General features: G+C 39.2%; 1 protein-coding gene across 1 annotated transcript in view; it reads left to right on the forward strand.

Moving 5' to 3' along the window:
* The window catches only part of col16a1 (collagen, type XVI, alpha 1), a 73,665-nt gene that overhangs the window by 45,686 nt on the left and 3,338 nt on the right, over window positions 1-24,641 (forward strand). The window contains exons 33-70 of the mRNA XM_078267390.1: window positions 44-97; window positions 209-250; window positions 620-655; window positions 738-791; window positions 901-969; window positions 1,069-1,113; window positions 1,526-1,552; window positions 2,532-2,588; window positions 2,922-2,966; window positions 3,115-3,186; window positions 3,947-4,000; window positions 7,682-7,732; window positions 7,904-8,026; window positions 8,662-8,703; window positions 8,821-8,886; window positions 9,020-9,064; window positions 9,763-9,807; window positions 12,374-12,427; window positions 12,529-12,582; window positions 12,695-12,748; window positions 12,835-12,879; window positions 12,972-13,025; window positions 13,116-13,151; window positions 13,239-13,301; window positions 13,387-13,458; window positions 13,570-13,623; window positions 13,758-13,802; window positions 15,041-15,085; window positions 15,322-15,375; window positions 15,531-15,584; window positions 15,688-15,738; window positions 16,228-16,317; window positions 16,430-16,465; window positions 16,578-16,622; window positions 23,329-23,523; window positions 23,758-23,821; window positions 23,989-24,165; window positions 24,281-24,358. Of these exons, the coding sequence (XP_078123516.1) occupies window positions 44-97; window positions 209-250; window positions 620-655; window positions 738-791; window positions 901-969; window positions 1,069-1,113; window positions 1,526-1,552; window positions 2,532-2,588; window positions 2,922-2,966; window positions 3,115-3,186; window positions 3,947-4,000; window positions 7,682-7,732; window positions 7,904-8,026; window positions 8,662-8,703; window positions 8,821-8,886; window positions 9,020-9,064; window positions 9,763-9,807; window positions 12,374-12,427; window positions 12,529-12,582; window positions 12,695-12,748; window positions 12,835-12,879; window positions 12,972-13,025; window positions 13,116-13,151; window positions 13,239-13,301; window positions 13,387-13,458; window positions 13,570-13,623; window positions 13,758-13,802; window positions 15,041-15,085; window positions 15,322-15,375; window positions 15,531-15,584; window positions 15,688-15,738; window positions 16,228-16,317; window positions 16,430-16,465; window positions 16,578-16,622; window positions 23,329-23,523; window positions 23,758-23,821; window positions 23,989-24,165; window positions 24,281-24,358 (2,347 nt within the window). The remainder of the gene's footprint in view (window positions 1-43; window positions 98-208; window positions 251-619; window positions 656-737; window positions 792-900; window positions 970-1,068; window positions 1,114-1,525; window positions 1,553-2,531; window positions 2,589-2,921; window positions 2,967-3,114; window positions 3,187-3,946; window positions 4,001-7,681; window positions 7,733-7,903; window positions 8,027-8,661; window positions 8,704-8,820; window positions 8,887-9,019; window positions 9,065-9,762; window positions 9,808-12,373; window positions 12,428-12,528; window positions 12,583-12,694; window positions 12,749-12,834; window positions 12,880-12,971; window positions 13,026-13,115; window positions 13,152-13,238; window positions 13,302-13,386; window positions 13,459-13,569; window positions 13,624-13,757; window positions 13,803-15,040; window positions 15,086-15,321; window positions 15,376-15,530; window positions 15,585-15,687; window positions 15,739-16,227; window positions 16,318-16,429; window positions 16,466-16,577; window positions 16,623-23,328; window positions 23,524-23,757; window positions 23,822-23,988; window positions 24,166-24,280; window positions 24,359-24,641) is intronic.

Genomic DNA, 24,641 nt, shown 5'->3' on the forward strand with positions numbered 1-24,641 from the left:
CTAGGAAAATTGCTGATGATCATCTTACATGTTTTCTCTTCAGGGAAAACCCGGCTTACCAGGTGTGCAGGGGCCTGCTGGGTCCAAAGGCAGAAAGGTGTGAATGTCCATTTTTCATTGTATCATGTTCATAAATACATGCAGAGAATTGTGCCTTATCATGTATCACTGACGGATACTAATCTGTTTTGTCCTGGGCCCCCTGTAGGGAGACCCTGGAGCTGCAGGAGTCGGCCTTCCAGGACAACAAGTAAGACTGATTTTATTTCGTCAGCTGATGCAGCTCTTCATACAAAACATACACTCAGCTCCTAGGTGAATGTGGTCCTGCTGTGATCTCAGTAATAAATACCGTTTTCCTGCCTCTTAGATCTAACAATACATTCATGAAGTCGTAAATAACCATCAAAAAATAACCCTGGGCTGTTCGATCTGAAAATCCTTTGACTCATTGTGGAATCGTTATTGCTTTGTTGACACCGGGGAAGCCGGTTCTTCCTTACTACACCACTGTGAAAACATGAAACAACTCTTACAGTGCAAATTTCCACTCTTTGTTTCCTTCCCACCTAAACCTTCGGCCTTTCCAATTGTTTTGTCTTTTTCATTAATGGCATAGGGTGAAGAGGGACCAAGAGGGCTCCCAGGACTTGTAGTAAGTCAATGTCATATTTCTAAAGTTGTACTTTTCTACACTACATTTTCAGATTTTGGTCTAATCTCTTTCTTTTGTACAGGGACCACCTGGAGCCAGAGGATTGACTGGCCCTATTGGCCCAGAAGGAGGAAAGGTAGCATAAAATATAGAGGTGTAAGCCCAACGTATTGTTGCAATATGCAATCACATGTACCTCATTTTGTTTGAAACAATGAAACCATGTGAGTGTTTCATGTTCATAGGGCTCCAAAGGTGAAGTCGGGCTTCCAGGACCACAGGGGCCTTCGGGCATTGGAGTAGCAGGGCCCCCGGTAGGACCTAAATGCATCTTTTTGCATGTGTATATGGGCATATAATGTCATGCTGTTATCTTGTCAAACACTGTTTCCTATTTACTTTTTCACACACAGGGCAGAGATGGAGCCCTCGGGTCTCAAGGAGCTGATGGCAGACCTGTGAGTTGTCTTGTTCCTTCATTGTCTGAAGTGTTTCATTTGCATGTTTTTGCACATGTGCATCAACAATTTGAAGAGATGTCAAACTTGAGTTGTTGTCTCTGTGTTAGCGTCTGTTTAGACTTTTAATTTTCTTTAAGCTTCTTTGGGAATTGTCCTTGATTTAGGCATCATTTGTAACCAAGGATGTCTGCCTCGATCCATAACAGAGGCAATGTCTGCTCCCATTTCATCCTCTGTCCCCTGATCTACGCTCAGCTCACTGCCCCGCAAGCTTTCTTCTGGAACAACAAAGCACGAGTAACTAAGTGCTTGTGTGTGTGTGTGTGTGTGTGTGTGTGTGTGTGTGTGTGTGTGTGTGTGTGTGTGTGTGTGTGTGTGTGTGTGTGTGAGCTGTCTTTTTCTTTTGCAGGGTCTTGATGGAGCTAAGGGGGACAAGGTAAGTCTACCGTTTTGTTTGGATGAAGGGATCTGGAGGGGTTTGAATATAAGGGGGTGGAACAGATGGTAATCACAAGAGATGGTTCCCCTCACCTCACGCATGCACACACACACACACACACACACACACACACACACACACACACACACACACACACACACACATACGTGCGCTTACACACACCTGCCTCTGGCTAGGTATAGACTGGTAGCAGAGGTGACAAGTGTACTGTTGCTGGCAGACAAGAGGAGTTTCGGGGCCTTAAGAGAGAAAGTGTGTGGAACTATTAATTACCGCATTCATCAGAGGCACCAGTCCAGACTGTTACTGAGAGGTTGGGAGAGATGAAGAAGCAGTGCTTAAGGGTTGGGAGGGATGTGAAATGTGGGACAGATGCCCACAGTTGAAAAGAAAGTCAAGAAAACTAAGAGAGAATAAGCTAAATAGGTAAAGTTTTGCAGATGATTCAGAATCTTTATTCAGTGTATTCATATAGAGTCTGGAGCTATGTTCTGTACTGTTACATAAATACTGAGAAACCTGACTTGGACATAAACGGAAAGTAGTGATGTATGTACAGGTATGTAATAGGGATATCATTGGCTCCTCGTATTACAGATGTTGGGTGAAATGCACCTTTCTTTGAATCATAGTACTATACGTTTGTTGTATTCTTACAAAACATTAAGGTTTTAGGGTCATATTCATGTAATGCAACACTTTAAGTTCATAAAGTAGTATAACAATAAACGTTCATAGCATGTCACCCCCAGCAGTTTTGAGTTTCTTTGTGAAGATTTTAGGATTTAGCAAAACTGCACAGGAGTGTCCTGAAAGCTCAAAGAGTTCCAACTTCCTTACGGTAACTAGGGCTGTAATGTTGAATGAGGACTCAGGTTTTGCAGCCTGTGCTTAAAATTGTGCAAAGACTTTCACTTCAGCTTTTTTTCATGGGTCTTTTTTATGTATATTTCAGGGTGATCCTGGAGAGTGCAACTGCATAATCCCTGTGCACACGGGCATAGGCGGACCTGTGAGTACACACACACACACACACACACACACACACACACACACACACACACACACACACACACACACACACACACATACACACACACATAAACCTAATCTAAAGAATTGTTGCCTCGCAACAGTAGACTGAATACACATTGATTTTTTTAAACATACAATCAGGGGGTTTATTATGACTCCACAGGGGGCATATTGAGAAAGATTTACCTTCATGCTGAGTTATCTTTCTGTGCTTTGACATTTGTTGTATTATTCTTGACATCACACTGCACTTTCTGTATATTTAGCAAGCACCAGTGCTGCTCTGATTTTGACTACCTTTGTCTTCCAGGGAGCTCCAGGAACTCCAATAAACACATGGCAGCCCGGGCCTCAGGTCTGATCTGTCAACCAGCAGTCCTGTCTGCAAGCATTGTTTCTGTTGTTACCTTGCAGAGATTGTTTCCGAAAATCACAGAAACCTTCCTTTATGTTTGACTATGAATGTGTGATGTCATTTGTGGTCATGTCCTTGTGTGTCGTAGGGCCCACCAGGACCTCCTGGGCCACCTGGCCCTCCTGGGCCTCAGGGTGTCAATGGAATCGAAGGACCACAGGTAGGAGAAAAAGGGCAGTAGGGTGGTGAGGGGGTATCTCTTCAGTTCAATTCAGTATATGCTCCATCAGCTTGGATTCAGCTACAAGCTACTTGATGTAATTTCCCCTTGCGGGATCAATAGAATATGTCTTAATCTTAATCTTAGGCTTTCATCTTGGGCAACTGGGGTACTTATAAAAGGCAGTGCTTTGACATGCTTTGCACCTTAATGGGGATGTTCATAATATGCATGTAGGAAATGGAGCAACATTTTATACTGAATGTGTGCAATATATCGGTTTGAAAGAGGCTTAGATTATCAGGATCAAGTCATAAATACACTAACCTGTCCAGTGCTTTGAGCTTTAACCCATGTGGGAAGCAACTGAGAAAGCTTTGGGAATGTCCGTCTAGACATTAACAGTTATTTGAAGGTCCAAAGTATAAATGTGAAATAAGTATAGCAATGCTAATTGCAAGTACCAGTTTGATTAATTTCTAAAGATTGTAACTCGAGCAGACCTTCAAATAAAGTGTTACTATGATCTGTGTTGCAAGAGTCAAAGGTGTAAGAAAGACATGAAAACGGGTGATGGAAGAGATCATGTCTTTGACAAGGGCGCATTTGTGATAATGGTTGAATGCAAAATAGCACTTTCATAAGACATGGCAGAAGAAGGAACAGGTTTGATCATTTTGACGGTGACCCTTTGGTGGAGATGGGAGTGGCTAGCCCTCGATTGGCAATAAACCAGTTCAACCTCAGTTCCTTCTTTCAGGGTATCCCTGGAAACGACGGGATACAGGGGAAACCGGGTATACCTGGATACAGCGTAAGTAAAAATAGAGCGAAAAGGAGGAGAGGCGCTGCTGATTCAAGATCTGGGACCTTATGTATAAATGATGCAAAAGCACAAAATGAATGCATTTATCAGAAAAGTGATATGTTTTTAAAAAAAAGGTCCCGTGCTTCTATGTGTGCTTTATTTGATTTTAGTTTTTCGAGGTCACACATGATTAATTTAAGGAAACGCATTAAGTAATACAAGCTTGTGATTAGTAACATTTGGCACACATTTGACTCCATAAATCTAAACACAATTCCATTCACTAACAATATTAGTTGTGTTATGTGTGTACCTTTTGTTTGTCAAAACTCATAATTTTATTGTATCATGATTAAAGGGGTACTGTTAAAGGATGCTGCTGATGCCTGACCAAGGACAGAGCAAGTTTGGTGTGTGCCGTACAATATTAAAAATGGCAAAGTTGATATCTATTCATGGATAACTTTGGGAGTAGACATAAGCCTTGTGCATATGCCCACATATTTCATGGTGACTGAGATTTATAACTTGAAACATGCGGATATTTTGCAAACACTTCATATGCATTTTCAGCCTGTTGTGCATTTGGACTCAGATCTGTTTGTAATCTCAGAAGGTCTCATGTCAAGTGGAGTTTCGGGGCCTTAAGAGAGAAAGTGTGTGGAACTATTAATTACCGCATTCATCAGAGGCACCAGTCCAGACTGTTACTGAGAGGTTGGGAGAGATGAAGAAGCAGTGCTTAAGGGTTGGGAGGGGTGTGAGATGTGGGACAGAAGCCCACAGTTGAAAAGAAAGTCAAGAAAACTAAGAGAGAATAAGCTAAATAGGTAAAGTTTTGTAATCTCAGAAGGTCTCATGTGTTCTTGTGGACAAAGCTAATTTACCTTAAGTAAGTGCAAGGGCAACATCAAAGGGGAGAAATGAGGTGGAGTGTAGTGAATGTATCTGTGGATTCTTACTTTATACGGTGTCAGTTTTGTTTCTTTGAAGTCTGCTGATGGCTTAATTTCATTAAAGGAACATAGATGCTGATCGCCAGTCAGCACTCAAGGAGAACTTCACCTTCAACACAGAAATTAAAGAAGTAGTTTAATGAAAGAAAGGGATGTGCTGGAAAATCAGTAGAACACAAAGAAACTCTCTGTAGAAAGTATGGCTGGATCCGAATATTCAACAATTTGGATATTCGTTCATTGCGTAGGTGTTCGATTTTCAATTTTGGGTTTCGAATATTCATTTTTTGTTTTGTTTTTCCTTCAGTACTGTAATAAAGTTGAGACAGATTCAACTTTTGGAGAAACGCAACCCCGACGCCACGCTGCGTTGGCCACGGTGGTCATGTAACCGGCGATCAGACTTGTCAGTCTGTTTTGAAGCGGTGTCAGAGTTCAGTACAGTAAACAGGAAACATCACTGTCTCTATCGCTGCCACAAGAAAGTTTTAAAACACTATGAGGGTAAAAAAACGAAACACAAGCACTGAACTGCTTAGGAGTTTGTGTAACAGCTGACTGTTACCTGTAACAACGAGAAAGCACAGTCGCTCCGTCTCTTCTCTTTCTCTCTTTCTCCGTGAAATTAAGCTGCCTTCAAATGTGGTCGGAATTGTCGAGCTTTATAAACAATGTATAAATGATCTGATGGAAGCAATAATTGGGAAATATAAAGTCTACTTGTGCTAGATTGGGGGGTTAAATAACATAACAGGACGTCACACAAATGAGCCATTTAAATGACAATCCCACCGCTGCACAACCCTGCCCCAATTACAAACACAATTATTTTTACAGTCTATAGAACGCACTCATTTCTGGTGAAAGAATGTCATTGACAAACATCCTTTTATTCATAATGGTCAATATCGCTCCTGTGCCCATATGATTTGATCAGTTTTGGATGACACTCAGTCAAGCAGCTCGGCAGAGAGGAGAGACTGATAGGCTTCTACAGACGTGCAGCTGGAGCACACAGGGAGCAAGATGTAGTTTGGCCTTAATGTTCTCTTTTTCTTCCATGGTTCTGCAGGTATTATGTCACTCAAAGTAACGGCATAGCACTCAAAAGCCTCACATTTTGCTTGGCTTTGAAACACAACAATATGTTGCTCACAGAAATCATGAAATTGGCAATTTGCAAGTCTATAGTATGGCAGAAGAGAACATTGCACAGTGACTGATATACAATTATAGAGCACCTTCTTTAGAGCAAGTCTGTTAATGGATAAAGTCTTGTGCCCGTAAAACAGCCAATAGCATGCGGCATGAAATAGCCTTTCTAGCTAATGGCTCCAGTTTGAACAATGTAAAATGGGTTTGTAATGACTAGGCCAGGTGCTGTTGACACACACTCTCAGTGGAAAGGGTCCCACTGCTTTGATAGAGAGCAGACCATCTTTCGCAGTAAAAGGAGTTGGGCTTTTGGAGTGTGCAGTTATATTTCAGAACTCAGTATAAACAGGTAGTGTAACTCCACTGTGTAATTTGTGTCAGTTTTTCTTCTTCTTTAATGCACATATGCTGCATGTGTGTCTGTGTGTATGTGTTTGTATATGTATGGGCAGAGACAGTTATGTGTGTCTGTCATGCTTTCTTGGTGCAATATTCTACTCTTTGAATTTAAAACTTTTCTGGTTCAGACTTGAGGTCTTGAGAGACTTTAATTACAGCGTCACAGTCATTAGTTGAAATGGGTACAGAGTATTGTTTTTTGTGCTGTATATCTGCTATTGTTTTGTTTAACCAGTTTATATTTGTCACATATCTGTCTCTTTATGAGAATCAAGTAGCAGCATATAGTGTCAACACTGGGTTCATGTAGGAAATTGCTTTCTTTGGACTATAGAATCATACAAAACCTTTTGTTGGCGAGTGAATTTTTGACACCAAACTGAGCCTACTACAGAGAGCCTAATGGCAATAAACAGATGGTTATGTGGTGCACTGAGCATAGGCCACTGTATTTTCATGTGAACATTAAGTTGGGTCTGTACAGAAAACATGATTTTGTAGGAGTACTATGAAAAATGTAGACAAGGATTTACTATATAATGCACCAAAAATGTCTTGTAATTGTAGAGTAAGGAAAAGGAGAAGTACGGCAGTTCTGAACTGAACAGGTCCCTTGGAGGAGGGGGTAAATTCTGCAACCTCAGTACTTTATTTTTCTTTGACATTGTACTGAATGTGATGGTCCTACACAGACATATTGCTTGGAAAGGTTGTGACACTTTGTCCCATTTTTTTCCTTTTTTTTTTGCAGCTTTTAGTGATAATAAAGTGTACCCCATCTGGTGTGTGAATTTGACAGACTCAGCAAATTGCAATACACATATTGTATGCCATTGCATATGTATACTTAATTTTGTACGGCACTCAAAATTCATATTGGTGTTAATGACATAGGGTTATACAATAAGTTACATACAATTGGTATTAAAAGAGGTGTTACTGTGACATGGTCACTGTCATGTCATTGTGCAATTGTGAAGTTGCAGAAGAAATTGTACTTTAACTTGCAACGCTGTCCTCGAACTGTATTTAGAGAGCATTGGGATACTTTCTTTGGGTTTGTCGAATGTGTCAGAAAAGAGATGATTTTGACATTTATGGTTTTCCTTAATTATTGTCTTTAATGCCAAGAAGGTAATACTAATTTTTTTTTTCCGTTTCGCTGCCCCTTCTCTAGAGCCTCATTGGACCACACCAGCTGCCTCAAGGAGATGTAGGAGATGGTGTTGTAAGTTAATGAGTCAAAATGCATTTTGGGGAATGTGGTTTTGTTGTATCTTGTTACTATCTTTTATTTTTGCTTTGCCAGATTTTTGGCGTGAAAACTATTGATCAGTGCATATATTTATATGTCTGTGTGTGTGTGTGTGTGTGTGTGTGTGTGTGTTCTACAACACAGGAGGGCTGTGAAGAAGGGGACTGTTCCCAAGGATCTCCAGGGGTGCCTGGCACAACTGGTGCCAAGGAAGACAAAGTAGACCAGGGCAAGCCAGGTGTAACCCCAGTGGACAGCTGTGACAAGGTGAAACGTGAAGGGAGTTTAGGAGTATTTAGCCAATTCTCCATATCCAGAATCTTATGAAACGTCCCTAGGTCAAGCAGAGAGGACTATTGGGGCCACACCGACAATGATTGGTGTTCTCCCTCCTGCCCTCGGGCAGGAGATACCACAGCCTGCGTTGCAGCACGACAAGACTGAAAAAACAGCTTTTACCCAGCTGCTATCAGACTACTAAACTCAACTAAACACCACTAAACTGTGTTTTACTATGCAAATGTGCAATACTATTTATTCATTTACAAGTGCAAAATATCACATAGTCGTACGGACAAATATTCTGCTGGAAATGATTTATTCTGTTTTTATATATATATTCATATTCAGAGCTCTATTTATTACACTGTTTTATAAAGGAGCCATGCTCGTAATTTGGTTCATGCTTTACATTTCTGTGTTTTTCTGAATGACAATAAAAGGAATCTTAATAGCGCAGTCGCTGTTTGTTATTGTGCGTTGATAAATGTAAAATGGCAATCCTTCATTTTGCATTTTATTCAAGTTTGCATGGCGTGATTTAAGTAGCTATCAGTCTGACATAATACAGTGACAGCAGTACGGCTTTACACTGATAACTTATTCTCCTGTCTGCTTTCCAGTGTTTGGAAAAACTGCAGAGAGAGCAGGCGACACAAGCAGTGGTCAGTGGACATCATTGTCATACACTAAGGAGATGCGCACCCACAAACACGCACATGCATACATCCACAGAGACGTATGTGCTCATTTCCTGACTGATTTATGTCTTTACCTCATAGGATGACCGCAGAGGGACACCTGGAATTCCAGGAACTCCTGGATCACCAGGACAAAGAGGAGAGCCAGTAAGTCTGCATTTTTTTCATATACACACTGTTAATTTGATACAAGGGTATATGTGTATCTTTTTCCAAGTATGCATATCAAAATGACTTTACAGAGTTAAGGATCACTTTTATGTCTTTATCTTCACTACAGGGTACACCAGGAGATAGAGGCCAAGCTGGAATACCAGGAAACATGGTGAGATTCAGCCACATAAATTCCTCTTGTCAAGCCATTCCAGACAGCTCAACTGGGATTCCAGTGGAGCTTATTTATAGTAGATAAACCTGAATATGTTGCCATGGTTTAATTTAGGACACATATATTCCTGTTAATGGCAAGAGTAGAAAGCTGTAAAGTTTTACTCTTATTTTGAAATCCTCATCTACTGTGTGGATGGTACATCCACACATAATTATATGCAGACATTCTTTCCAAGTACTTTAATAACATATTTCTCCAACTTGCCACTCTGAAAACTCTATTATCAATCAAAAATGTTTGAAACTATAAAGTGCATTCTAATCACTGCCTTACATTAGTCAGTCTGTACTTCTGTGAGAAAAGATATATTCAATTTCTTTCTTTCTTTTTTAATTTTAGGACAGCACCGTTGGGTTTTTGTCTCAAAGCTTTAGATTTGAAGTGACTTGAGAGAAGCTTGTGTTTGCCACTTTCCATGATTTCACAGAGACCCCTACTGGTCTCAGTGAAAATGATGAACAATGTGGCCCAACACGCTAACCTCTTAAATACTTTACATTTTCATTCTAGGTCTCTTGCAGTGTTTTTAGTTTTCATTTAATTGTCAGCAACAAGTTTAAACCGGCTTTAACCATACAGTAGGTGTGAATTGATCGGTATCGGATGTTCCTTTCACTGTTTTCTGCCCACAGGGACCTCCTGGTTTCCCAGGTCCTCAGGGCCCATCTGGTTTACCTGTAAGTTTAATTCACACTTCTAACTTCCTTTTCATTTATTTCCTCTCGTATTGTCCTTTAATCAGTGATCATTTAATTAGGTAAAAGTACCAGTACAACAATGTAAAAAAATACTTCAATGCAAGTACAAATCCTTCATTAAAAATTCTACTCAAAGCTATAATGCGTAGTTTCTGTCTCTCCCACGAGGAATTCTAAGTAATGACAACAACACTGTGGGCGCATCAACATGATACAAGCCTTCCGTGATCACGCACAGCCCCCACCCCTCCTCCACGCAGTTCAATTCAAGATTAACTTTATTGTCCCACATTGTGGGAAATTTGTTGTGGGCACTTAACCCATGCTGCAGCCATAGTAAAAACAAACAATAGCATTTACAAACACCAGATACTGTACAATACCATACAACAGACCGTACTATGGTCCTGGTGTATAAAAAACCCAACATGGTGTCATGCAATGCATTAGTTAAACATTGCTCAAAATAAATAAATTAAAAAAGAGAGATCACAAGTACAAGAATTACAATTCTCCTAGCTGGAGTTGCTAGCAGCTAAGGAGGACACGGAGGATTAAAAAAACATGATGAACTCTTCAGAAGAGGTAATTATCTTCACTTGAGCTTCTGTGCGGGACACAATCTTCTGAACATAGCCATACTGGCAAATACAGAGAGAGAGTTGTGTGGAGCTGATAGTCTTAATTAGCATTTGGCAATGGCTTGAATGAAAGGGACATTTATTAATATCAAAAAGTTACGCACTAAAGCTTTAAGTAAAAGTATAATCAGTTAAATGTACTTAAAGTATCAAAGTCAAATATCCCAACAATGATATATGACAATATTTCATTGTTTAAACTGATGCATCAATACATAAGACGCATTTCACTGTTGTAGGTCGAGGTCATTTTGTCTAAGTCTAATGTATTTAGTGCAGTGATTACAAACCTACAGGTGAATACAATTAATTTTTCTCAAATGGAAGACATCAGTTTTTGGTTACTGCAAACAACTCCTGCAAAAAGGTTGTAAACCACTGGTTTAATATTAAAAAATGCTATTAAATTTTAATGTAGAATCTTAATCTGAAAAGTGACTAGTAACTTACAGCTGCCAAGAAATGTAGTGGAGTAAAGTACAAATGTTTTCCCTGAAATTAGAGAAAGTAAAAGTATTCAGTAGCATTAGATAGCAATAGTAAAGTACAAGCACCTCAAAATTAATTCGTTACTTTCCACCTCTGATTTGAATATTTTTATCTGATCCATTTTTTCAAACACTCATCATCTCACTTTTAAATCGAGCAGCCCTTGATTATGCCATCTCTCCACCGTCCCTGCCTCTCTTTGTGGCTCTTTAATGAAGGTTATTTCAGATGAGGAAACAATTTGGTTGTCTCTTTCTCCAGTTGTTCAATTATTCCTCCGTCTATGTGATGAAGAGTGGGACTGCTGGGCAGACAGAGCCCACCCCCCCCACTCTTCTTTTTCACACAGATGTATTGTTTTCTGGGAATAGAGATGCTAAATGGATGAGCTGTGTGAGCGCTGCATGGGATCCATTTACAGCGTAGTAGCACTTTATAGCAGGTGTTAGCCTCTGCTGTGTGCAGTAGTGTATCTGTTTATACTGTTTGTGAGGGAGAGAAGTGTGACCCTGCTGATGAGTGTATTACTCATACCCAGTGGTGATGAAGCCACTCACAATCACGAGCTGCTAATTAGTTTCTCCGCAATATGATCAATTACTAATTACAACCCTCAGTAAATACTCTAATAACCAATATCTCACAGTGATATTCTTCTCATTTTTTTGATGTTGAGTTTTATTTTTTTATTGATTTATTCTTAAGGGACAATTCATATTAATACACAGTTAACAGCCAATTATCAATCTCAGAAGCCACCATTTTAAAAGCACCCAGCTTCCATTGACTTTCTTTTATTCACTCTTTTTTTATTTTATTTTTTAAATGTCTCTCTTTCTTTTCTTCCAGCACTTGTCTGTCTTCCGCTTACAGCAGCTGTTGCTTGGCTCGCACATGCATATTCATGTTTTACATCAAAACATTTATTGTTCACTTTGAGTTAAAATTCTGTGCATTGCAGAAGTAAAGTCGGTCGTATTTGATCACAGTGTGTTGCTTAGTTCACATTAACACCATACACTGCTCATCTTTGTTTGATGTCTTAAAGAGATAGACGACTAAATGAAGTCTGCAGCTTTCGTAGAATTTGCACCTGAATCTGCAACACAATAATGGAGAGGGGGATAAAGAGGAGAGAAGCAACGTTCACCAACCAACTAGGCCGAGCAGGCAATGTTCAGCCTCCGGATATCACCATCAGAGACCTGAATCACCATCCTAAAGCCTGATAGAAATGTAGAGCAGAGGAGCAAATGCAATGTAGGCACTCCCAAAGGGAGACAGCACAGGCCAGTTAGCTCTTTCCTCTCTCTGATATTGACTCGCCTTGTCCATGGCTCATTTCCACCAGGGGAGCATACATATCACATCCTCGCCTTCATTTTCTAATCATTCCTCACTCCCATCATTCTCAGGGTCAGCAGGGTGATGCAGGGTCACCCGGCCTCCCAGGAATGAAGGGCGAGCAGGTAACTATCTGCCGATTAATTTCCCTGAAATTATAACTTTTAACTTTAAAAAAAATTATTTCTTTCCCCCTGTTTGATTGATTGTATGATTTTCACCTCAGGGCTCTCCGGGGACGTCCGGGTATCCAGGAAGCATGGGACCACCTGGACTTCCTGTAAGTTACTATCACCTGCCTCATGAACAAAGTATGGGGTTGACAGCAGTCTGACAGCTTTAATGAAGGGAGGGGTGGTTACATTGATTAACTGTCTATATGTATTCGTCAGGGACTGAAGGGCGAACGTGGGACCCCAGGAAGCGCTGGTCAGAAAGGAGAATCAGTAAGCCATTACACCATCAATGTTGCACTATATGCATCCGGAGCTAGTGTTGCATATTACTGGCTAACACATCTTCCCCTCTGCAGGGTTCCCCTGGTAACCCTGGGTACCAAGGACAGGCTGGCTCACCGGTGAGTGTTTCATCATACATTTTGCTCAGCAAAATTTCGAGCCTTGTGTCCTCATTTATTATCAAAACTGAGAATAATTTGTGTGTGTGCAGGGCATCAAGGGAGACACGGGACCAGCAGGGCCTGTCGGTGCCAAAGGGGATCAGGTATGTATGAAACATACATACACATAATAGGAAAAAATTTGACTATTAGAACCAAAACCCATATTCATATGTTGCTCTTTTTATTTGAAGGGTTTCCAAGGACAACCAGGTTTCCCAGGACCACCAGTATGTAAATGTTTTAACCCCTCTATTGCTGATTCTTCTCTTTGGAATAGTTGAAGTGACTTTGTTTGTTACTGTGCTTGTTTTTAGGGTGCACCAGGTCCTGCTGGCAAAACTGGAAGGGATGGGGTCCCTGGGCTCAAAGGTGAAAAAGTGAGTACAAATCGCACATTTCAGCACATTTATTTTTTGCGTCACAAATGATCATTTGTTATACTGAACATCCCTGCTTTCAAAGGGCAATGGTGGTGCTCAAGGCTCTCAGGGATCAACTGGATCTCCAGGCTCACCAGGCTCCCCTGGGCTGATGGTATATGCATGTTATATTACTGTATATTAATGTGACCCATTCCAACATATCTGTGAACTGTGTACTATTCATAACCCTCATTTGCTCTCTCTGTCTGTGTTTGCAACAAAGGGCCCCCCTGGCATTGAGGGATTGGATGGAAAAGATGGGAAACCAGGGCTGCGGGCAAGTAACACACAGACATCCACACACACAAGCATATTATCCAGACACACAATGAGGCCATGCTATAGTTGGTATAGTTAAATACATGCATTTAACATATGACATGTGGCCCCGGCTATTTTTTCCGTTGTCAGGGAGACGCAGGCCCTCCAGGCCCAGCAGGACCACGAGGAATCCCAGTAAGTATCACTTCTGACGTCTACATGACCTGATTTGATTCTCTATTTATCCAGTGCAAAAAGAAGTATACTTTTCATAGCCTGAACATCGAATGCAATTCAAACCACATCTTAATATGGAAAATAATGCATTTTTTTGTGCCAATCCATGTATTTTGAAAGCATGCATTTAGAGTTCAACAGTTTCGGAAAATAACGAAATAAGATTTGAATTCATTATGTGTCTCAGTCTGTTCCTTCAGTCATATACAGTATACTGAGTGTTTTAGCCAGCCTAGTTGCTTGACTTTTCCTCTAGCACCACCATCAGGTTCAGATTGAGTAAATTGTCTCAACAACTATTGCCATGAAGGTTGGTAGAGACATTGATGTCCCCTTTAGGATTATTTGTAACAATTAACCCTAATGCATCATCAGGTACTTCGGTTTATGACCAAATACCTATGTTAAATAATTACATTTTCATCAACCCCAGCTGTACTTTGTGTTGAGTGCAAATTAGCAAATGTTAGCATGCTAACATCTTAAAAGAAGATGTGTTAGCATTTAGCTCTGAAGTCTAAATACAGCCTCACAGAGCCATTAGCATGGCTGTAGAAAACATGGAATCATTTAGAGATAGATGTAAATGTGTTGTTCTGAACATTCACATCAGCAAAGCCTCGATATTTTTCACAAATGAGTTAATCTGGTAGGCATACTTTTTCATACAATGCATTAGAATTGTATTGCCAAGGCTCACCTTGAGTTTCACAAACAGCAAACTAGTATGCAAATCAGCCTGCATGACTAAACCTTTTCAATTGAAAACCTATCCAAAGCTCTTAATGGAGAGATGAATTGCCAATGATGGATGGATTTAGCTGTGCTCTTGAGATTGTGACTTGCATTTTGAATTGAAAATGAATGCATATGTATAGAAAAGTTTCAAGACAAGGTCAAGATGGGTATGATCGTCTTAATTCTTGACTTTTGTGTAGCTTTACCAACTGGTCAAATTAGTGTGGACTGTTACTCGTGTATGTGCAATCACAGCAGAGATAGTCAGTCAGCTTCTCTCCCTCCCTCCCTTCTCTTTCTTTTTTATTTGTCTCACTCACTCACTGTATCTCAGTTTGTGTTCTACCCAAGAGCAGGTGTTCGGGATTTCAAAGACACGTCTGCCTGTTCTTTGGCAGCCTCGACTTTGTGAATTTTGATACTGTACCAATCTCATTCTCTTTGATGTCTCTCCTCAGGGATTCAAAGGGAAAACTGGCCATGCTGGCTTCCCTGGACAGAAGGTTAGCCAACAACCCATTGCTTTACCATCACACTATGTCTGTATGTTTGTCTACTTACAATTCCTGTCTGTTGCTTGTGCATTAGGCCAAGTTGTTTCGTCAAACTGATAATTGTGTCATGAAACCAGCCTGGGTGTTATTACTGTGCTACCTCATTATTTTGAGTCTCCACTAATAGAAGCATTCCACACATGCTTCCTCCATTACCTTTCATTACTTTCTTATTTGTCCTTCAGGGTGAAGCTGGACCTTCTGGTCCACCTGGACCACCAGGCAGGCTGGGACACGACGTGAGTATTTTTTCTTTCTATCGTTAACCCAAGAGGATTTAGATAAACATTAAAGTGCACATCTATAATCTGTGCGTACATGCACAAAACAAGAGTATATATCATAGTCAGTTAAACCCTGGAGGTTTTTAAAGGTTAATCTATGACCTTTCCAGGGTGATCCCGGTACCCCAGGAGCTCAGGGACGACCTGGACCCCCCGGCCACCTTGTAAGTTCACTGCCCTTTTTAACCTTATACTGTATACTGTTCTGTTGATATTGTAGTATGTCATTGTGTTAAACTCGAACATTGTGTTTACTTTCCTTGTTAGGGTTCTACAGGTCCAGCTGGACCACCAGGACCTCCTGGTCCATCAGGAGTGGTAAGAGCAATGCTGTGAAACATGACTATCATATTTGTAATAAACAAGAAATGGATTCAATTAGCTGAATCTTTAACATACTAAAAGGGGAAAATGGGTTGTTTCAGTAGCCAAATATGTGTGTGAGAACACAATATAATAGGAAAATAGTAAATAGTAAATAGCAGTAAATAGTTACCCATGACAAAAAATATTAAATTAATTATGATTCCAGTAAATATAAAATAACAGGAGCTACAGGTACTTAAAGAAAAAAGATAGATGACCAGAGATCAGTATATGGTATCTTAATTTAAAGATGCACAAGTTGAAATGAATATGCCCGTGTGTGTGTGTGTGTGTGTGTGTGTGTGTGTGTGTGTGTGTGTGTGTGTGTGTGTGTGTGTGTGTGTGCGCATGCGTGTGTGTGCATGCGTGCGCATGATATAATTGGATTTCTGTCCTGCTAAATTGCAAGAGAATCTAACAAACTAAATTCTCCCTCTGTAGGGTATAAAAGGAGATAAGGGCCAAGCTGGTGAGAGGGGTCTTCCAGGGATGGGAGGAGCCCCAGGACCACCCGGGCACCCAGGGCTCATAGTTAGTACCTCGCAACTTATGTCTAAGTCCAAATTTAGCTCTAAATTTAAGCTGCTACTATGCAAAATATCTCACTTAACTTTTTCCCTCCTGCTTTGACTTTGTCTTTTAGGGAGAGCCAGGTAGCGATGGTGTCCCTGGTAAAGATGTGAGTAATGTCTGAGTGTGGTGTTTGTCCCCATAAAACTATAATGGAGAGAGATTGATGTGGTGATGTGCCTATTTCATTCCTTTTGGTGAATCTGTCTTTGTTTCGACAGGGAACGTTAGGCCTACCAGGGGACAACGGGCAGCCAGGTCAAAAGGTAAAAGCTGACTTGGGTGGTACAGTATATTATGGGAGGGTGTGTGTGTGTGTGTACGCGTACGTGTGTGTGTGTTTGTGTGTCGTCAAGCCGAGCATCATCCATCCGTTACCTCCACACACCCTCTGAATACAGGGAAATGCGCCCACTTTCTGTTCCTTTTAGCTTAGTGAGACTTAGGCCTGTGCACTATGGTGCTGAACACGCTTGCTCTCTCCATTTCTGCCCACTCGGCACCCACACTTAACACAGTCATCAGTTCACTAACCCTCCGACCCTCTCACCGACACACTCCTTCCTCCTCACCTCACTTTACCCCTCTCCAAACTGGCAGTCGGCCGCCTGCAAGCCCTCTGTAGCTGTAGAGCCTGTTGGATCTCTCTTTAGACACAGACTTACAGTACTGTAGGTGGATGCAGTGGTAAAGTTATTCTCTGCCTCTGGGATAATGCTATTAAGCCTGAGGGGAGATGCTAGATGAGGCTATTTGTCACACTGACAGGACGGCTTTGTCAGGGGTTTAGCTGCACAGAAGAGGAGAACTGAGGAAAAGGCAAGAACGGACTACTCTATTCTTCTTCCTCCTCTCTATTTCAAGAGCCGCTTGTCTGTCGTTGATGTGTAAACATTAGACGTCCATTATGGGCTGGTTTGTCCTTGATAAATCACTGTCGCTAATGTAGCAGGTATTTAAACAACCTGAATGGTGGGCTCAGTAGTGTGGAAAGTGATATAGACGTAGCCAAAATCTGTCTGAAAGGCCCTGCTTCTTCTGCTGTGATTGATAATAATCTGCATATGCATCTCAGTTATCATCGCTTACTATAATATGACATTTTTAATAGAATAGAATAGATGTTTATTGCCATTTGGACAGGTACAGGGCCATACAAATAGATTGGAATTACAGCATTGCTCTTAGAGTCAGTTCTACAAGAAATATAAGAAGAAATTAAAAAATGTCGACATACTATACTATGACTATTTTATTACTTTTTTCGACATACTATACTATGGCTTTTTCACTTTTTTCGACATACTATACTATGACTTTTTTTATCACTTTTTTCAACATACTATACTATGGTTTTTTTGACATCCTATATTATGGCTTTTTTCACTGTTTTTGACATACTTATACTATGTTTCTTTTCACTTTTTTCGACATACTATACTATGGCTTTTTTTCCACGTGTGTGTGTGTGTGTTTGTGTGTGTGTGTGTGTGTGTGTGTGTGTGTTTGTGTGTCGTCAAATCGAGCATCATCCATCCGGTACCTCCGCAGACCCTCTGAATACAGGGAAATTCCCCCGCTTTCTGTTCCTTTTAGCTTAGTGAGACTTAGGCCTGTGTGTGTGTGTGTGTGTGTGTGTGTGTGTGTGTGTGTGTGTGTGTGTGTGTGTGTGTGTGTGTGTGTGTGTGACATACTATACTATGGCTTTATTTTTACATACTATACTATGGCTTTTTTATCACTTTTTTCATCATACTATGACATTTTTTCACTTTTTTTGACATACTATAATATGACTTTTTTTCGACATACTATACTATGACTTTTGTTTCAAAATTTTTGACATGCTATACTATAACTTTTCTCGACATAGTATACTATGACTTTTTTTCCCAAAATTCCCATACTATAAAATTCCCTTACTATACTGAGTTTTTTTCGACATACTATACTATGACTTCATTTCGACGTACTATACTATGACTTTTTTTCAAGATTTTGTGGATTCAAACTCTGTACCGTGCTGCTTTCATATACTATAACTTTTTTTCGACATACTTTACTATGACTTTTTTTTCGACATACCATACTATGACTTTCTTTTCAGAATTTTCAACATACTATGAAACTTTTTTTCAAACTTTTGTGGATTCAAACCCTGTACCTTGTTGCTGTGAGACATCAGTGCTAACCACTGGGCCACGGTGGTGCTTTGCTATACTGTGACTATTTTCAACATAAAATACTATGACATTTTAGACATACTATACTGTACTATACCTTTTTTTCGACACGCTATACTATGACTTTTTCGACGTACTACATTGTGACTTTTTTCGACATGCTATACGATGACTTTTTTTCGACATGCTATAGTATGACTTTTTTTCGACATACTCTACTATGACGTTTTTTTGAAATACTATACAATGACTTTCTTTTCAAAATTGTGCCTTCTTACTGTGAGGCAGCAGTGCTAACCATTGGGCCACAGTGCTGCTTTGCTAAGCTATGACTTTTTTCAACATAAAATACTATGACTTTTTAGACATACTATACTATGACTTTTTTTCGACATGCTATACTATGACTTTTTTTCGACATGCTATACTATGACTTTTTTTCAAAACAATCAACATACTATGACTCTTATTTTTTCAGACTTTTGTGGATTCAAACTCTGTACCTTGTTGCTGTGAGACATCAGTGTTAACCATTGGGCAACCGTGCTGCTTTGCTCTACTGTGACTATTTTCGATATGCTATACTATGACTTTTTTTCGACATAGTATACTATGACTTTTTTCCGACATACTATACTATGACTTTCTTTTCAAAATTGTACCTTCTTACTGTGAGGGAGCAGTGCTAAACATTGGGCAACCGTGCTACTTTCATATACTATGACTTTTTTCGACATACTATACTATGACTTTTTTTTCAAAATATTCGACATACTATACTATGACATTTTTTCGACATACTATACTATGACTTTTTTTCGACATACTCTACTATGACTTTTTTTCGACATACTATACTATGACTTTTTTTCGACATGCTATACTATGACTTTTTTTCGACATACTATACTATGAATTTCTTTTTCGAAAATAGTACTCAGTACTATGACTATTGTTTCAGACATACTCATATACTATGACTTTTTTTCCGACATACTATACTATGACTTTCTTTTCAAAATTGTACCTTCTTACTGTGAGGGAGCAGTGCTAAACATTGGGCAACCGTGCTACTTTCATATACTATGACTTTTTTTCGACATACTATACTATGACTTTTTTTCAAAACAATCAACATACTATGACTCTTATTTTTTCAGACTTTTGTGGATTCAAACCCTGTACCTTGTTGCTGTGAGACATCAGTGTTAACCATTGGGCAACCGTGCTGCTTTGCTCTACTGTGACTATTTTCAACATGAAATCCTATGACTTTTTTTCGATATGCTATACTATGACATTTTTTCGACATACTATACTATGACTTTTTTTCGACATACTCTACTATGACTTTTTTTCGACATGCTATACTATGACTTTTTTTCGACATGCTATACTATGACTTTTTTTCAAAACAATCAACATACTATGACTCTTATTTTTTCAGACTTTTGTGGATTCAAACCCTGTACCTTGTTGCTGTGAGACATCAGTGTTAACCATTGGGCAACCGTGCTGCTTTGCTCTACTGTGACTATTTTCGATATGCTATACTATGACCTTTTTTCGACATACTATACTATGACTTTTTTTCGACATAGTATACTATGACTTTTTTCCGACATACTATACTATGACTTTCTTTTCAAAATTGTACCTTCTTACTGTGAGGGAGCAGTGCTAAACATTGGGCAACCGTGCTACTTTCATATACTATGACTTTTTTCGACATACTATACTATGACTTTTTTTTCAAAATATTCGACATACTATACTATGACATTTTTTTCGACATACTATACTATGACTTTTTTTCGACATACTATACTATGACTTTTTTTCAAAATGTACCTTTTCTTACTGTGAGGAGCAGTGCTAAACATTGGGCAACCGTGCTACTTTCATATACTATGACTTTTTTTCGACATACTATACTATGACTTTTTTGTCAAGATTATTTGTACTGATTCAACCAGTACCATACAGTGACTGCTTTGTTATGCTATGACTTTTTTTCGACATACTATACTATGACTTTTTTTTGTCAAGATTTTGTGGATTCTAACCAGTCCAACAGTGCTGCTTTGTTAGCTATGACTTTTTTGGACATACTATACTATACTATGATTTCAAAATATTCAACATACTATGACTTTTCAGACTTATGTGGATTCAAACCGTGTACCTTGTTGCTGTGAGGCATCAGTGCTAACCATTGGGCCACAGTACTGCTTTGTTAGCTATGACTTTTTTCGACATACTATACTATGACTTTTTTTTCTAAATATTCAACATACTATACTATGACTTTTTTTCGACATACTATACTATGACTTTTTTCGACATACTCTACTATGACGTTTTTTCGACATACTATACTATGAATTTCTTTTAAAAATAGCACCTTCTTACTGTAAGGCAGCAGTGCTAACCATTGAGCAAACGTGCTACTTTCATATACTATGACTTTTTTTCCGACATACTATACTATGACTTTCTTTTTCAAAATTGTACCTTCTTATTGTGAGGCATCAGTGCTAACCATTGGGCCACAGTGCTGCTTTGTTAAGCTATAACTTTTTGTGACTTTTTTCAACATAAAATACTATGATGTTTTTTTCGATATGCTATACTATGACTTTTTTTTCGACATACTCTACTATGACGTTTTTTTCGACATACTATACTATGACTTTTTTTCAACATACTATACTATGACATTTTTTCGACATACTATACTATGAATTTCTTTTCAAAATAGTAACTTCTTACTGTAAGGTAGCAGTGCTAACCATTGGGCAAACGTGCTACTTTCATATACTATGACTTTTTTCCGACATACTATATTATGACTTTCTTTTCAAAATTGTTCCTTCTTACTGTGAGGCAGCAGTGCTAACCATTGGGCAACAGTGCTACTTTCATATACTATGACTTTTTTTTCGACATACTATACTATGACTTTTTTTTTCGAAATGTTCGACATACTATACTATGACTTTTTTTTTCTCGAGATTTTGTGGATTCAACCCTGTACCTTGTTGCTGTGAGGGAGAAGTGCTAACCATTCGGCAACCATGCTATTTTCATATACTATGACGTTTTTCGATATACTATACTATGACTTTTTTTCGACATACTATACTATGAATTTTTTTCAAAATAGTAGCTTCTTACTGTAAGGAAGCAGTGCTAACCATTGGGCAAACGTGCTGCTTTCATATACTACGACCTTTTTTTGACATACCATACTATGACTTTTTTTAAACATACTATACTATGAAATTTTTATGGATTCAAAACCTGTACCTTGTTGCTGTGAGACATCAGTGTTTACCATTGGGCCACAGTGCTGCTTTCTTAAGCTGTGACTTTTTTTTCAAAATATTCAACATACTATAGTATTACTTTTTTTTCAAGATTTTGTGGATTCAAACCCTGTACCTTGTTTGCTGTGAGGCATCAGTGCTAACCATTGGGCCACAGTGCTGCTTTGTTAAGCTATGACTTTTTTGTGACTTTTTTTCAACATACTATACTATGACATTTTTTCGACATACTATACTATGACGTTTTTTCGACATACTATACTATGACTTTTTTTCGACATACTCTACTATGAATTTCTTTTTCAAAATAGTAGCTTCTTACTGTAAGGAAGCAGTGCTAACCATTGGGCAAACGTGCTGCTTTCATATACTATGATCTTTTTTCGACATACCATACTATGACTTTTTTTTCAACATACTATACTATGACATTTTTATTAAAACTTTTGTGGATTCAAACCCTGTACCTTGGTGCTGTGAGACATCAGTGCTAACCATTGGGCCTACGACTATTTTCAACGTAAAAATACTATGAATCTTTTTAACATACTATACTGTGACTTTCGTCGACATACTCTACTATGACTTTTTTTCGACATGCTATACTATGACTTTTTTTCGACATACTATACTATGACTTTTTTTCGACTTACTATACTATGACTTTTTTTCGACTTACTATACTACAACTTATTTTCGAAAAACTATACTATGACGTTTTTTCAACATACTATACCATGACTTTCTTTTCAATATTGTACCTTCTTACTGTGAGGCAGCAGTGCTAACCATTGGGCAACCGTGCTGCTTTCATATACTATGAATTTTTTTCAACATACTACTATGACTTTTGTTTCAAAATTTTCAACATACTATACTATGACTTTTTTTCGACATACTCTACTATGACGTTTTTTCGACATACTATACTATAACTTTTTTTCGTCATACTATACTATGACTTTTTTTCGTCATACTATATTATGACTTTCTTTTCAAAATTGTCCCGTCTTACTGTGAGGCAGCAGTGCTAACCATTGGGCAACCGTGCTACTTTCATATACTATGACTTTTTTTCGACATACTATACAATGACTTTTTTTTCAAAATATTTGACATACTATACTATGACTTTTTTTTTTTTCAAGATTTTGTGGATTCCTACCTCGTACCTTTTTTTGTTGCATTTGTTTTCGGGGATTGTGTGCTTTTCTTTTTGCATTGTTTCTGTTTTCGGAGTTTGTGTGCTTTTCTTTTTGCATCGTTTCTGTATGTGCAGCGCGTTTCTGTATTTGGTTGTGGTGTGTGTATTTGCAGCGCGTTTGCTAAATGCTGCGCATGTGTTGTCAAATTTATGAAGATGTTTTCTTAATATGCTTGTGTTTTGTCTATTTGCGTGAGCTACATGACTGACATTTTCATTTATCTAAGACCTGTGTGCATGTGTGTCTGTCTCCCAGGGTGAACCAGGGGCTGTAGGCCAGAAGGGTCCCCCAGGGGAGAGAGGTAGACCAGGGCCCCCCGGCGGTGGAGGTTACCACTCCAAGGATGCACAGCCCATGATTGGCCCGGTCGGACCAAGAGGAGAGAGGGGAAGCCCAGGCTCAGAGGGCCCACCCGGACTCCCTGGAACTCCAGGGTTGCCAGGAAATGATGTGAGATACAGTTTAATTACACTTATAGCCATGTAGCCTAATTATTTATTCATTTAAACTTTTTATTACATCCAAATCATGCAATATCAAGCTTAGAAGAGGTAATCACACAGTACAGTGTCTGGAGGCGCTCACAAGCTCCATTTGCACTTTTTAATAATGAATGTTTTAATTATGTTCCTTGATTAATGTTTGGCCTTTTGTTTTTCTCTTCATTTCTCTATTCTTAAACAGGCTGTAGTCAATTATGATGAAGTCAAGAACTTCATCCGCCAGCAGGTCATCAAGATCTTTGATGGTGAGCACATGTGCATTGCTATGTGAATGTTTACTGTGTATAATGCTGCAGTTCTTAGTCTAGAGCAAAATCTTTTCTTCAGAGAATTATTCCATTTCTCCTCCGGGACACCTCTGTTATTGCTACTGTGAAATCATTGTTTGTTATTGCACATTTCCCCTCCCCAGAGAGAATGGCCTATTACATGTCTCGCATGCAGATGCCAGTAGAGATGGTGGCATCCCCAGGTCGGCCTGGGCCGCCTGGCAAAGACGGAACTCCAGGTAGTCCTGGGAACCCAGGTGCACCTGGAAACCCGGGACAGATCGGCAGACAAGGCCGGCCAGGAGTCACAGGACCCCCTGGTGAGCCATCAGTTATACCAGTAATATTTTAAGCACCATGACATTTGGTCATCATTAGGTAACTGTAAACAATTTATCTGTCATGTTGTCAAAATATGTGCATCTCTTTCTGTAGGACCACGAGGACCACATGGAGAAAAAGGAGATAAGGGTGTTGGAGAGATGGGAGATGTAGGACCTCCAGGAGCACCAGGTAATGTACCCCACTGGTCCATGGATCAGTAAGTAGAGAGGTGGCAGTCATATTGTGTGTCAGCCTTACTTAAAGCTGTAGCTAATAGTTAGCAACATTTGGCACATTTCACCATGTGTATTGACAAAAAAGGTTTCTGCATTTTAGTTAAGACTTCAAATTGTTATGTTAGTTAAAGTAAATCCCTTCTCCTGTCACATTTTGTTGAAGTACTTACAAACCCCAATTCCAATGAAGTTGGAACATTGTGTAAAACGTAAACAGAATACAATGATTTGCAAAT

Source organism: Sander vitreus, chromosome 14 (genome assembly GCF_031162955.1).
Source record: "Sander vitreus isolate 19-12246 chromosome 14, sanVit1, whole genome shotgun sequence".
In the NCBI taxonomy this organism is placed as follows: Eukaryota; Metazoa; Chordata; class Actinopteri; order Perciformes; family Percidae; genus Sander; species Sander vitreus.